The following is a 14393-nucleotide window of genomic DNA, read 5'->3' as shown; positions in this document are numbered from 1 at the left end:
CCCTCCCCATGTCCCCTCAAAGAGGGTGGAAATATGTTTTGAAACGATAAGATCGATTCCTCACTAAAAACTGCAGGAGGTAATAAAACAGCTCAGGATTGCGCCAGTACAAGTCCCCAAAGCAGTTTGTGGGGGGCAAACGGGATGGGGGGCAGGTGCAGCTCCGGGGGTACCTGGCTGGGTGTGTGCGGAGGGCTGGGGTAAGGTATGAGGTGTGTGGGATGTGTGCCCCCCAATTTTTTCTCCATGGTAGCTGGCTTTGTTATTGTTCAGGAACCTGTGCCCAGTGCAGTGGGTTTTGGGGAGAGGGGCAACTGAGAGAACCCCCCTCCCTGCGCCCGGTGCCCCCATATAGCTCAGGCATGGGCGGGGCATGTCCCCTGCCCGTGTGCCCCCAGCCCCAGGCAGGGGGCAGCCAGGGGGACTCGGGGGGAGGGGGATGACTGCAAACTTCCCATCTAATACCAAAGAAAGTTTTGCAGAGCAGGAGTTTGGGGAGGGGGCAGGAGTGGGGGTCCCGGGGCTGGGGGCAGGAGGTTCCCCCCGGGGACCCCCCCAGGCTTGGGGGAGCCACCCCTCCCCCCCTCCCCGGCCAGGTCGGGCTGCGCCTCGCCTGGCTCGGGGCTCCCTGTGTTAGTTGGGGTCTGTTCCGGGGGCCCCCGAAGGGGTCCTGGGGCCCGCAGCGGGCCGGGATCGGGGTCTCCCGGCGGCCCAGACCCGGCCCTTGCCCCCGGTGGCTCGACCCGGGCCGGGACCCCCCGGCCGCCCGGCTATGGGGGCGCAAAGGGGAAATGTGGCGGGGCCCCGGCGGCACCCGGCGCCGTTTGGGGCGGCCTGAGCGGGCGGGAGGCGGCGGCGGCGGGAGCGGGGCCCGGCGGCGGGGAGCCCAGGGAGCGGCGCAGCCGGGGGCGGCGGCGGGGGGGCGCGGGGCCGCCCGGGGAGGGGGCAAAGGGCCGCTTGGGGCGGCGGAAGAAACACAGATGTCGGCGGCGCGGCGCCATTCGGGGCCCTGAGCAGGCAGCCAGCAGCCCTGTCCTCACCGCGGTCCGCGCCGCGGCGCTAAATACCCGGATGCGCCGGCTGCTGCCTGGAGAGCCAGACACCGCGCGGGAGGCGGAGAGGAGGCAGAGCCGAGCCTGCTGGGGGGGACCGAGACCCGCAGACGGCGGGAGGGGCGGCCACTCACAGCCTGACACGGGGACTCGGGCCCTGACTGACAGACACAGAGGCACAGAGCAGGCCCACGAGGGACCGAGCCACAGAGAGGCACCCGGGTCCGCCACCGCCAAGAGGGGACGCCGGTCGCAAGGGGCGAACCCGTCTGCCCGTTGCAAAGAGAACCCCCGGCCGGTGCCTGTTTCACAGGCCGGCCTTCTGCACGGCCACTGGGACGAAGCACCGCACGTGGGGAGAGCATCTGGGAGCCAGCGGGCAGCGAGGCGGCTTGAGGACCCTGTGCACAGGGGTCATCTGATTCCCTTGACCTGGAGGGAAAGCAAAAGATGACGGAGAATTCCGCCTCAGCCCCTGCCACCAAGCCCAAACGGGCCAAGGTGGCCAAGAAGTCAACAGATCACCCCAAGTACTCAGACATGATAGTGGCCGCCATTCAAGCTGAAAAGAGCCGGGCCGGCTCTTCTCGCCAGTCCATCCAGAAATACATTAAGAGCCACTACAAAGTGGGGGAGAATGCTGACTCCCAAATCAAGTTGGCCATCAAGAGGCTGGTCACCACTGGTGTCCTCAAGCAGACCAAAGGGGTCGGTGCATCTGGCTCTTTCCGCCTGGCCAAGGGTGATGAACCCAAGAAGCCACCCCCAGCTAAGAAAGCCAAGAAGGAAGTCAAGAAGGCCACGACGCCCAGGAAAGCAGCTAAACCCAAGAAAGCTGCCACCAAGTCCCCAGCCAAGAAGCCCAAAGCTGCCGCCAAGAAAGCCAAAAAGAAGCCAGCAGCTGTGCCAAAGAAAGCCAAGAAGCCAAAGATTGTCAAGGCCAAGCCAGTGAAGGCATCAAAGCCTAAAAAGGCAAAGCCATCAAAACCCAAAGCAAAGTCCAGTGCAAAGAAATCAGCCAAGAAGAAGTGAAGTCCAAGTCTGGGATCTTCTTTCTTGGACACTCTTCTTCACTTCTACTTCTGTAAATAGTTTTCTCCTTTATTCTCTTCTCTCTTTCTATTGCAACTTTATAAAAGACTGGACTGTTATTTCCCTGAAATAGTTAAAATGATTCAGTTACTAAAAATAACAACAAAGCAGTGCTGAGACTTGTCTTATAAGTGTTATTGGTTTGTTTTTTCTTCTGTTGTAATCTTAGAGCTCTCTCTTTTTTTAATGTATGAAATACTTATTTGTGTTTTGGGAGCAGGGGGGAATCCATGTTGGATAAAAGGGAATTGAGTTCCCCAGTCTCCTACCAGCTCCAGGGTTTCATACAGGTAAATTGGCTGTGCATGGAATTTGCCCATGCCAGAGTATGGAGACAAAGATCCCTAAATGAAGGGGGTTTGAGAAAAGTAATTATGCTGGAAGATCTCAACCACATGGGATTAATTGCTGTAGCATAAATTACATTTTCTTTAACCTCAGTCTGATGGTTCAGCATTTCTAATGACAGGGAGACCAGCTCATGATACATGTGGTGTGTCTTCCCCACCCAGTGAGAGGAATGGGCTGGAGCTGGTCATCTGTCCACCTACTTTGCTTTTTTGGGAGGAGGTTGCCTTTTAACTGAGAGGCTTTAAACGGGGATCAGTGGAGATTTCCTGGTGGGATTTGCAAAGTGGATTTTTCCTAAAAAGGATGGATTTGCAGAAAATCATGGGTGATGGCATTGAAGTGGAAACAGAGGTGTGAGGTCTAATTCCCCCACCCCCTCAAAAGAAATGAGAGAAAAAAGAGGTTCTGCTTCCAACTGCATGAGAAGCATCGTCCTAATCCCTCCAGAGTCTAATATCTTGTGGGTTAAGAGAAGGGGTTAAGAAAACCAACCCTTCACCACTGACTGTTCTGGGTTCTCTGAGTGCTTTCTAACTCTGCAGTGACCACTTCCTGATCCATAGCTTTGGTATGTAGCCATACATCTACAATAGAAGGCACACGATCGACAGTTTCTTTAGGTGTGGATTTTTTTGATGGGAGGGGGAGTGGGGAAAAAAATGTAACCAATACTGAATCTGTCAAAAGTTGCTTTGTGGAACTGGAGCTGTGTACTGTTATTGCTTCAGATGTGGGGGAACAGGGAGGGGTGGTTGGGAGGGCAGTGTGGAGGGGATATTTCCAATATTCCAATAAAAAACTAAAAAGTATATTTGGTGGGTTTGCTGTTTAAAACCAAGTGAAAATCTCATAGGATTGACGCTTGTTCATTTTATTTTGTAAGTGTAATTTGTGCAGGAAATAATTTGCTGTCTTTGTAATTTTAGAGTTTAAAACAACAACAGCAAATAAATAGAGGAAGGTTGAAATTTCCCTCATTCACTGTCGTCTTTGTATTCTTTAGTATTTAAAAATACACAGGCTGGAGAGGGGAACACGGGGAGAAAGGGTTATGCATGTGTGCACACATGGTTGGCTGGTAAGGTGTTATTCCTCTTCCAAGTTGTAAAAACACTGATAGCTCTCTGGTATGTAAGGGGTGCTGAAGGGATAAGGAAAGCTTGCTGGTGCCTGAACTATGGATAAATCCTAGACCTAGAGCATGGGGTGTCACACAGGGTTGGAACAATTGAAAGAAATTGGGAGGGGAAGCTTCCTTCAGTAAAAAGGAGTGGTGACAAGGGGCATTTCACAAGCATAATGCCACTTGGCTTTTAGATTGACAAACTAGGTATCCAAGCCAGAATACCCTGAGCACAGAAGGTGCCCAAATCACCTTCCATCTTTCCTGATTTGTCAAATGGACTCTGCCACTGAAATATTGTCAGTGTACTAAAAGAATCTTTTACTGCATCCCAGCTGGCTGTGGAAAAGCAGATTGTGAGGCCATTGCTCGGGCGCTCTGTTTCTGGGGACCATTTGTACAATTTTGCCAATGCTTTTCTGTCCTGACCTGTGCTAGCCTTTGCTATTCCAAATCTTGGCTAGAGTGGCAGATTTAATAGTAAGAAGGGTCAGCAAATGCTGACTGCCCCCTCCCAGTCTGGGTCCCCCATCTCGCTCTGCCAGTAGCAAAGAAGCAAAAAGGTGGACCCTGGTCCAGGTTTAGATTGTGTTTCCCCCACCGGCCATCACATGTCCTACAGTCATTAAAAGAAACTCTCACCTACCCCACCCCTGCAGTCATCTCTCCTCCGTTCCCCTCCTCCCCAGCTCTATGCTTTGCCATCTGCTCTCTCTGGTCTGGACTGTGCACCCACCAGTTCTGCTGCCTCCTAGAGCAAGGACGACTGCTCCCACCAAAGCCAGAACTGCTGTCGTAGGAGCCAGTGAGCCATGAATCACTGCTGCTGCCACGAGAGTTGGAGTCAGAGCTGCTAGAAAGAGCCACCTTGCTGGTTGCTGCTGCCCACATTTGAATTTGCCTGGTCAGTTGGAGGAGAGGAGGGGCCTCTGACCATTGGTGGTACCTGCTAATCAGAATTCATGGTAGAGCCACCGTTTTGGAGGCCTCCTTCCCCAGGCAAATTCAAAAGTGGGCAGTGGGGACCAGCGCATTGCTCTTTCTACAGGTTCCACAGGCTGCAAACAATGGCAGCAGCCTAGGCTGTGGCTGAGCAGTGTTGAGTCTGCAGGTGTCCTCCAAGTGCATATGTAACCCACACACCTTCTGGGTGTGGTGTTCTGTCCCGTCTAGTGGCACTGAGACCACTTAGAGAGGTAAAATGTAGAGCAGGGGTCGGCAACCTTTCAGAAGTGCTGTGCCAAGTCTCATTTATTCACTCTAAGGTTTCGTATGCCAGTAATACATTTTAACATTTTTAGACAGTCTCGTTCTATGAGTCTATAATATATAACTAAACTATTGTTGTATGTAAAGTAAATAAGGTTTTTAAAATGTTTAAGAAGCTTCATTTCAAATTAAATTCAAATGCAGATCTTATCAGTTTAGTGTGATCCTTGCCCTTGCTTTTCCTTGCTGAATTTTCCAATGTCTGGCACGTACTTGGATATTTTAAGCTTCACCCAGGCTTCTGAGTGTTCAGTTGTTAACTGGCTCCAAGAGGGACAGAGGACAGATTTCATGTGTGAAAATACCTGTTCACACAGGTATGTGGATCCAAATGCCAAAAGCATTGCAAACACAATTTTCTTCAAACAGTTAAATTTCACTGGCAGGGACATCTAGCAGGTCAGAACAGAGGCCCCATGATCTCTCTTGGTAGCTTCAAGTGCACTCTGCAGATCTCCAAACTTTGATGCCCACAATTCTGAGCTTTTTAACTGAATGAGCTGCATTTCGAAATCTTCAACACCCACCCACTGAAATACAGACAAATCCAAGTCGCATTTGTTGAACTTTTCAGGTTTAATTAGAAAAGAAAGCACTGGGCCAAATTGCTGGACATCTTGAAATCTATTAGAAATTCTGATTCCTGTTCTTGCATGTACATTCTAATCTCAACGTCAAACGCAGTGCCCTGTTCCACGTGGCGTGACAGTGATGTAAGCAGCAAATCAGGACTTAAAATATCTCAGCACAGTGGCGCTGGAACAATTTTTAAGGTGGTGATGCTGAGATGTGCCCCCTCTTGCCTCTGTCTGCACCCCTCACTGCCCCAGGGTGGGGCCAGTGGGCCACAGCCGGGGGTGACTGCAGAGCCCTGGGCAGGCGGCTGGGACCCCAGGCCAGCAGCAGAGCCTCCTGGACCAGTGACCGGGACCCGGGGGTGGCAGCAGGCTGAGCAGGGCCAGCAGATGAAACCCCGGCTGGCAGGGGGCCAGCGGACGGTATCCCAGGCCAGCAGCAGAGCCCCTGGGACTGGTGGCCAGGACCCGGGCAGTGTGACTGCCACTGAAAATCAGCTCGTGTGCTGCCTTTGGCACGCGTGCCATAGGTTGCCTACCCCTGCTGTAGAGGCTCAAGAGGTCCCAGGTTCAATCCCACTGATGACCGGGGTCTATTGGTGTTACACATGGATCCCGAACAGCTGCACCACCTGTTCCTCTGCCATCTGCCCCCTCCCACTTGATTCTAGGGTCCCACTCTCACAAGTAATGTAGTCAGTCACCATGGCAAGGGGGCAGGGGTCCTCCTCCTGCTTCAGGGCAACTGCGTGAGTTGCATATGTCTACACTCTAACATCTCACCTAGCCCTGGGGTCCCACCCACCAACCTGTCCTGCTCCGCCTTTGCAAACTTCCCACAGCATTTGAGCATGCCCAGCAGTGGCCGGGAGTAGAAGGAATTTCCTAACCTTTCCAGAGTGGTAGCCGTGTTAGTCTGTATCATCGGATGCATACAGTGGAAAATACAGTAGGAAGATATATATACACAGAGAACATGAAAAGACTGGGAGTGGATCGGTCATTACACAAAACGTCTACCAATGTGATATATGCCATCATGTGCCAGCAATGCCCCTCTGCCACGTACATTGGCCAAACCGGACAGTCTCTATGCAAAAGAATAAATGGACACAAATCAGATGTCAAGAATTATAACATTCAAAAACCAGCTGGAGAACACTTCAACCTCCCTGGTCACTCGATTACAGACCTCAAAGTCGCAATTCTCCAACAAAAAAACTTCAAAAACAGACTCCAATGAGAAACTGCAGAATTGGAATTAATTTGCAAACTGGATACCATTAAATTAGGCTTGAATAAAGACTGGGAGTGGATGGGTTATTACACAAAGTAAAAACTATATCCCCATGTCAATTTCCCCCCCCCCCCCACACACACACACTGTTACTCACACCTTCTTGTCAGCTGTTGGAAATGGGCCATCCTGATTATCACTACCCTTTTTTCCTCCTGCTGATAATAGCCCACCTTAATTGATGAGTCTCATTATAGTTGGCATGGCAACACCCATTTTTTCATATCCTCTGTGTATATATATCTTCCTACTGTATTTTCCACTGCATGCATCCAGTGAAGTGGGTTTTAGCCCACAAAAGCTTATGCCCAAATAAATTTGTTAGTCTCTAAGGTGCCACAAGTACTCATTCTTTCTACCCTATCCAGCAGGGGTTGCAGCCACTGGGCATGCTCCAGTGCTGAAGGGGCTGCTGCTGGGAAATGTATTTTATTTCCATAGCCTTCTCTTGCTGTGGGATACTGAGAGGCGTGTGTGTCTGCCTGTTCCAGCCTCTCCCACAGCACTCTCTGCAGCCATTCTCCACTCTGGTTCTGCCTGTCACTGCTAAATTCTGCAGAGACAATCAACATTTTTTTAGGACTACCCTCACAACTGAAGGATAAATCAAGAAGCACAAAAATACACTCTATTTAGACCTAGACTTCCAACTTAGTTATTCTCACACACTGGAAGATGTCTAAAAATGAAAACCATAAACACACATACATGTCTGGTTTTAGAAAGCAAAAAGACATTTATTACAAACTGCCTCCAGAGATCCTAAGCAGCAGAAACGATCATTCTTCTTTGAGTACAGTACTTTCTCATGTCGATTTCATGTTAGCTATGTGTGCGCCACATGCCCTGCCGCCAGAGATTTTCCTGCTAGTTGTATCCATAGGGCCAACTCTAGCATCCCCTGGTGGCCTGCACTCATGCACCAGTAAAAGGGGCGCTGCTGGCCCTGCACTCCTCCAGTTCCTTCTTACTGCCAGTGACGGCTGATAGAACAGTCCTCTTCTCTTGCTTCGACAAGCCTCCCCTAGTGGTTTACATATCTCTTCTTGTAAATAGTTAGTAGTTGTCAGTTCTAATTCTTGTTAGTTAGCTAGTCTCCTTAAGGGACGTTGATCCCAGGACGGGGCATGCCCTGATTCTCAGGCTTCAAACCATATGCAGCCTATATTAACCCATGCCAGTGCTGGAGAGCAACCCCTATTCCAGCAGCCAAAAGTGCTTGGGGGAGGCTCACATCCAAGATAAGTGCAGGATCTGCAGGGGCTTCTGGCTGCATACCCCAAAATATCATTTTCTTCAAAGACAAAGTCTGGCTGCTTCCACGCCCAATCTTTCTCTCCAACATGGTGTTGCAATTTCACATCGACCAAGACATCTTTCTGCTGGTCTTCTTCCGAAAACCTCACAAGATAGAAGAACAGCGTCTGCATTCTCTGGACATTAGAAGGGCCTTAGCCTTTTACATTGACAGGACAAGACTCCTCCACAAATCGACGCAGTTTTTTGTTGCGGTAGCAGACAGAATAAAAAGGCTTCAGGTGTCAGCCCAGAGGAACTCGTCCTGGATCACGGTCTGTACCCGGGCCTGCTACGAGCAGGTGGGGACCCTGCCTCTGGCCATCGTAAGGGCCCACTCAACAAGAGCGCAAGCATCTTCAGCGGCTTTCCTGGCACAAATACCAATACAGGACTTTGTCAGGTCCGTGACGTGGTCATCAGTGCACACGTTTGCGTCTCACTACGCCATTATCCAACAGGCCAGAGACAATGCCAGTTTCAGGAGAGCTGTGTTATAGTCAGCATGCCCCTGAACTCCTAGCCCACCTCCAGAGATGCTGCTGGTGAGTCACCTAACATGGAATCGACATGAACGAGCACTCAAAGAAGAAAAAATGGCTACCTACCTTTCATAACTGTTCTTCGAGATGTGTAGCTCATATCCATTCCATGACCCACTGTCCTTCCCCTCTGTCTGAGTGGACAGTGAGAAGAAACTGGAGAGGCGCAGGGCGCAGGCGCTGACTTCTACTGGTGCCGGTGGGTGCTGGACCCCCTTCTGCTCTTGGCCCCGCCCCAACTCCACCTCTGTCCCGCCCCCTCCCGCCCCCATTCCAACCCCTTCCCGAAGTCCCCACCCCAACTCCACCCCCTCCCTGCTCTTATTCCAACTCCTTTCCCAAATCCCTACCCCATCCCCACCTCTTCCCCTAAGCGCGACACATTCCCGCTTCTCCCCCATCCCTCATGGAGCTTGCTACAGCTGCTTGGTGGCGGCAAGCACTGGGAGGTAGGCGGAGGAGTGGGGACACAGCGTGCTCAAAGAAGGAGATGGAGAAAGAGGAGGAAGTAGGGTGGGGAATTTGGCTGCTGGTGGATGCAGATCACCCACTAATTTTTCCCATAGGTGCTCCAGCTCCAGAGCACCCACGGAGATGGCGCCTATGGTGCAGGGACAGTGGCTCCCCTTATACTGGCACATGAGTGCGGAGCTTTAGGGAACACTAGAGCCAGCCCTACGGATACCACTAGGGGAAAAATCTCCCGGAGCGGTGCATGTGGCATATGTACACCTAACATGGACTCGCCATGAAGAACAACAGATATAGGGTGACCAGATGTCCTGATTTTATAGGGACAGTCATGATTTTTAGGTCTTTTTCTTACCCTATTACCCTCACCCCCACCCCGATTTTTCACATTTGCTGTCTGGTCGTCCTAAACAGAGATGAAAAGGTAGGTAACTGCTTTTTTACAAGCTTCCTGATCAACCCCTGCATTCTGAAGTAGAAAGTCAAGAACTTCGTATCAATTCAGCAAGTAGAAATCTGTCATTGTGTCAAGGTTTAAGTCAGGAAAATGAGTAGTGCAGTACCACTGAAGTTGTACCTGTAGTTGTAGCTGATGATAACTCCAGTTACACTCTGCTTGGAACAGGCACAATTGAAGGTCCTGTAAGATGAGCTACAAACCAACAAAGCCAAAGATACCATAGATTATCTTAAAACAAAAACATCAAAACGAAGATCATGTAGATGAGCATGTTAACAATGAAGCAGGTCAAAGCTGTCTTCCTGCTGAAATAGGTTTGAAGTTCTCATCTGATAAAAGTCACTTTCCAGATTCAGCATTATCATCTGCCCTAGTGTGTTTGTTTTATGTATTCATAGAATCATAGACGTTAAGGTCAGAAGGGACCATTATGATTATCTAGTCTGACCTCCTGCGCAATGCAGGCCACAGAATCTCACCCTCCGACTCCTGTATCAAATCTGTTCCTGAGCCACTGAAGTCCTCAAATCATGGTTTAAAGACTTCAAGGTGCAGAGAACCTTCCAGCAAGTGACCCGTGCCCCACACTGCAGAGGAAGGCGAAAACCCCCCAGGGCTTCTTCCAATCTTCCCTGGCCAAAAATTCCTTCTCAACCCCAAATATGGCGATCAGCTAATCCCTGAGCATGTGAGCAAGACTCACCAGCCAGACACCCAGGAAAGAATTTTTTGTAATAACTCAGATCCCACCCCATCTAACATCCCATCACAAGCCATTGGGCATATTTACTGTAGTCAAAGATGAATTAGTATTGATTCTTGCCAGTCAACTGAAAGTGATATACCAACTGTACAGTTTCCTTTTTTTCCCTACAAACTACCATTTTTCATTTTCATTTTAAAGAATGAACGATGCACTGCATGTAGATTTACAAGTCAACTGCCTAGCCTACCCATATCTTTCGGATTATGCATACTGTCGCATTTGTTGGTTCTTCTTCGAGTGATTGCTCACATCCATTCCAGTTAGGTGTGCGCGCCGCGCGTGCACGTTCGTCGGAAACTTTTTACCCTAGCAACTCCAGTGGGCCGGCAGGTCGCCCCCTGGAGTGGCGCCGCCATGGCGCCCAATATATATCCCTGCCGGCCCACCCGCTCCTCAGTTCCTTCTTACCGCCGTGTCGGTCGTTGGAACTGTGGAGCGCGGCATAGCTGTCCTCCACGTCCCTAGCTCTCCTTGTTTTTCTATCGTTATCTCTATTGTAGTTGTTAATTAGACTGTTAGTTAGATAGTAGTAGTTAAGTGTTAAGTAGTTGTAAATAGTTTTTTCGCCGGGGGCTTAGCCCTTCCCGGCACCCGGCACCGGGCTCATGCCTGGTTCGCCGGGCTTCAAGCAGTGTGCGGCCTGCAAGAAGCCTATGCCCACGAGCGACCCCCACGACGCGTGCCTGAAGTGCCTGGGGGAATCGCATAGATCCGACAAGTGCCGCATCTGCAAGGCTTTTAAGCCAAGGACTAAGAAGGAGAGGGATCAAAGGCTCCGGACTCTCCTCCTGGAAGCGGCACTTGACCCGGCGGCTTCGCAGGCCGTGATGTCGGCGCCGGCACCGGATCGCACCGGCACCGAGAAGACTCCCCGGCACCGACCTTCTCCGGCACCGGGGACAGAGCCTAGGCCGTCGAAGTCCACTACTCCGGCCAGGCACACCCGAGTGGAGCGCCCGGCCTCAGTATCGGCCGCGGCCCCGCCGGCACCGTCGACTCCGGGCCCGGCGGGTCCGTCGAGTCCGGTGCCGCCAAGCTCCCCCATGACATCTGGGGTTGAGATAGTGGTGCCATCTACACCAGAGGCCTTCGCCTCGGCACGGGACCTCATAGCCCTGACCGAGCCCACGCAGCTACCACCCCCGGTACCTCCGGTGCGGGTTGTGTCCAGAGGCAAGCCTATGATGTCGGCACCGTCCCGGGACTCTCGTTCTCGCTCCAGGTCCCGACGTCAGGGTCGCTCCAGATCCCGCCGCCGCTCGCAGTCCCGGCACCGCTCCCCTCAGCGGTACCGGTCGCACTCGCGGCGCCGGTCGACACCGAGACGATCGCGGTCGGACTCCAGCCGCCGTTACCGGCACCGCGAGTCCAGGAGCCGATCCAGACGTTCGCCGCACCGGTCGACCTCCCGGCGCCGAGCTGGTGGCAGGTCCCGGTCCCGGTCGACCTCCCGGTACCGAACCGGTGGCAGGTCCCGATCCCGGCACCGAAGCGGCGCCCGGTACCGATCCAGATCCCGGCACCGTGGCAGAACTCGGTCCCGCTCCCGGCACCGTTACGACTCCCGGCACCGGTCCCCGGCACCGAGACGATCGCCCGTGCCGGCCCGCGCGGACCATTACCATCCAGGGTCCGCTCCGCCATGGCCCTCGAGGCAGCCGTCCGTGTCTTCGCTGGCGGACAGTGGGTACGCGCTGGGCACCGACCGGCAGGCGGCGCTGTTCAGCGAGCCTCCACAGCAGGACGCAGCCCCACAGCAATGGGGTTTCTGGACACCCTGGGCGTATCATCAGGCCCAGGGCCCCCAACAGCTCCCTGCTAGGCCGCCGACTGCAGAGCGCAGGGCACCTGAGGCCTCGTTGTCTCGCCCCCCTCCCTCCCCGGATGGGGAGGAAGGATCCAAGCAACAGGACTCCACTTTGGCTCCTGAGGCAGAGGCGAGGGCCGAGGGAGACCCCCCTTCAGACACCCTCTTGCCGGGGGTCTCCTCATCTTCTTCCCCTGATGAAGCGGTGGCTGGGACCTCCTCCAACAGCCCCCCCCCGCTGGACCTCAGGGCGCACCAGGACCTCCTCCGGCGAGTAGCCCAAAACCTGAGTCTACAAGCCGAGGAGGTCTCGGAGGTAGAGGACCCTATTGTCACCATCCTCTCCGCAGACGCTCCCACCAGGGTCGCCCTGCCGTTCATACGGACCATCCAGGCCAACGCCACCACCATCTGGCAGTCCCCGGCCTCCATTCCTCCCACTGCGAAGGGCGTCGAGAGGAAGTACATGGCTCCTTCTAAGGGCTACGAGTACCTCCACGTACACCCGACTCCGTGTTCCCTGGTGGTCCAATCTGTCAATGATAAGGAGCGTCATGGCCAGGAGGCTCCAGCCCCCAAATCCAGGGAGGCTAGGCGGATGGACCTCCTCGGCCGTAAGGTGTACTCGGCGGGGGCGCTGCAACTCAGGGTCTCCAACCAACAGGCCCTGTTAAGTAGATACGCCTTTAACCCCTGGGTGGCAGCAGACAAATTCAAGGAGCTGTTGCCACAAGACGCTCGTCAGGAGTTTGCGGCCATCTTAGAGGAAGGCAAGAGGGTCGCACGCACGTCCTTGCAAGCCTCTCTGGACGCTGCGGATTCGGCTGCCCGTACCCTCGCGTCGGGTGTAACAATGCGTCGCCTCTCCTGGCTGCAGGTTTCCGGCCTTCCGCCGGAGCTCCAGCACACAATACAGGACCTTCCTTTTGAAGGCCAAGGGCTGTTTTCGGATAAGACAGACCCTAGACTAAAGAATCTAAAAGAAATACTAAAAATATTGCTTGACACAGTCAACATTTTAGCTAGTTTACATCTCCCCTTCCACAGTCACTGTGAAGTGTTGGAGAGCAACAAGTGTAGTATGTACTTGAGCATAATTAAGCTACTTGCCAGACATAATACAGCTTTTGTCCAATGTATCTGTGACACCAAGAGAATCAAATACTTGAGCAAGACAATTACTGATGAACTTAAGAGTCTTTTGGTATCAGAAACCAGGAGGTGCATGTTTAATTGCTACAAATAAGGTAGGTTTTTGTTACTGTCATTGCAGATGCAACCATGGATATTAGCCGTGTTGATAAAATAGCCATTTTGCTTCATTGTGTTGGTATTGAGCATACTGAAGGAAAAGCAGATAGAAAAGATCACTTTGTTAGTTTTGTGGCAGTGAGGCAGATGCTGCATCCTTGTGTGACCAGTTAACTAATGTTTTATTCTTCAATTATGGATTACATCCCAAATATATGTCTGGACAGTGATATGATGGGACCAATGTTATGGCTGGGGCTCATGGAGGATTGCAAGCAAAAATGAGAGAACAGCTTTCAGGCAAGGGAGACAAAAAGTATGCATTATACATCCATTATCCAGCTCATCAAATTAACCTAGTTTTGGGGCATGCTGCTGAAGTTAAGGCCAGCCCAGCCCTGAAGGTTTTCTTCACAACTTTGCAGAAAATATATAAATATTTTGCTAACTCTAACCATCCATGGAAAAAACTAATGATTAGGTCTAAAAATAATTTGTATCTTCAAACTCTTGCTCGAGAGAGTACAGTTTTGCAAAGAGAAGAGGAACTTGATGGTGCACTGGAGAAGTTGGAAAGATTGATGCAACATATGAAATTGGACAGGCTTCTGAAGAACAAAGGAGCCCTTCAAATCTAAACATACTCTGCAAGACTAGCATCGGCCAGTACGTCCCTCGGCCCACACCACTTCCAGCAGCTCCCATTCGCCTGGAGCAGTGAACCACGGCCAGTGAGAGCCTTGATTGGCTGTACCTGCGGACAGAGCAGGTAAACAAACCAGCCCAGCCCACAAGGGGCTTTCCCTACACAAGTGGAGTCCAAGTTTGGGAAACACTGGCCTAGAAGATGGAACTGTTATTGAATGCAAGAGTCGTGAGACATACATCGAGCAAAAAGCAACCTGTCTTTGATGGGTTGGATGTTCTACCTCAATCTGTTATAATGGCATAGGATCTTACTCATAGCGGCTGCAGTCTCTGTAATCCTTTGGTCAAAGAAAATTGATCTGTTCCAAGTCTTCTGGATATTTTAGAGCACAG

The 14393-nt window shown here is 52.0% G+C and overlaps 1 protein-coding gene across 1 annotated transcript; it reads left to right on the top strand.

Annotated features, from left to right (window-relative positions):
- Positions 1 to 1081: 1081 nt before the first annotated feature.
- Positions 1082 to 3472, top strand: LOC127039173 (histone H1.0). Its single transcript, XM_050932441.1, has one exon. The coding sequence runs from the start codon at positions 1503 to 1505 to the stop codon at positions 2082 to 2084; it is 582 nt and encodes a 193-aa protein (XP_050788398.1). The 5' UTR covers positions 1082 to 1502; the 3' UTR covers positions 2085 to 3472.
- The last annotated feature ends 10921 nt before the right edge of the window (positions 3473 to 14393 follow it).

Source organism: Gopherus flavomarginatus, chromosome 1 (genome assembly GCF_025201925.1).
Source record: "Gopherus flavomarginatus isolate rGopFla2 chromosome 1, rGopFla2.mat.asm, whole genome shotgun sequence".
In the NCBI taxonomy this organism is placed as follows: domain Eukaryota; kingdom Metazoa; phylum Chordata; order Testudines; family Testudinidae; genus Gopherus; species Gopherus flavomarginatus.
Note: the sequence above shows the minus strand (reverse complement) of the source record. Positions and strands in the feature narration are given on the sequence as shown.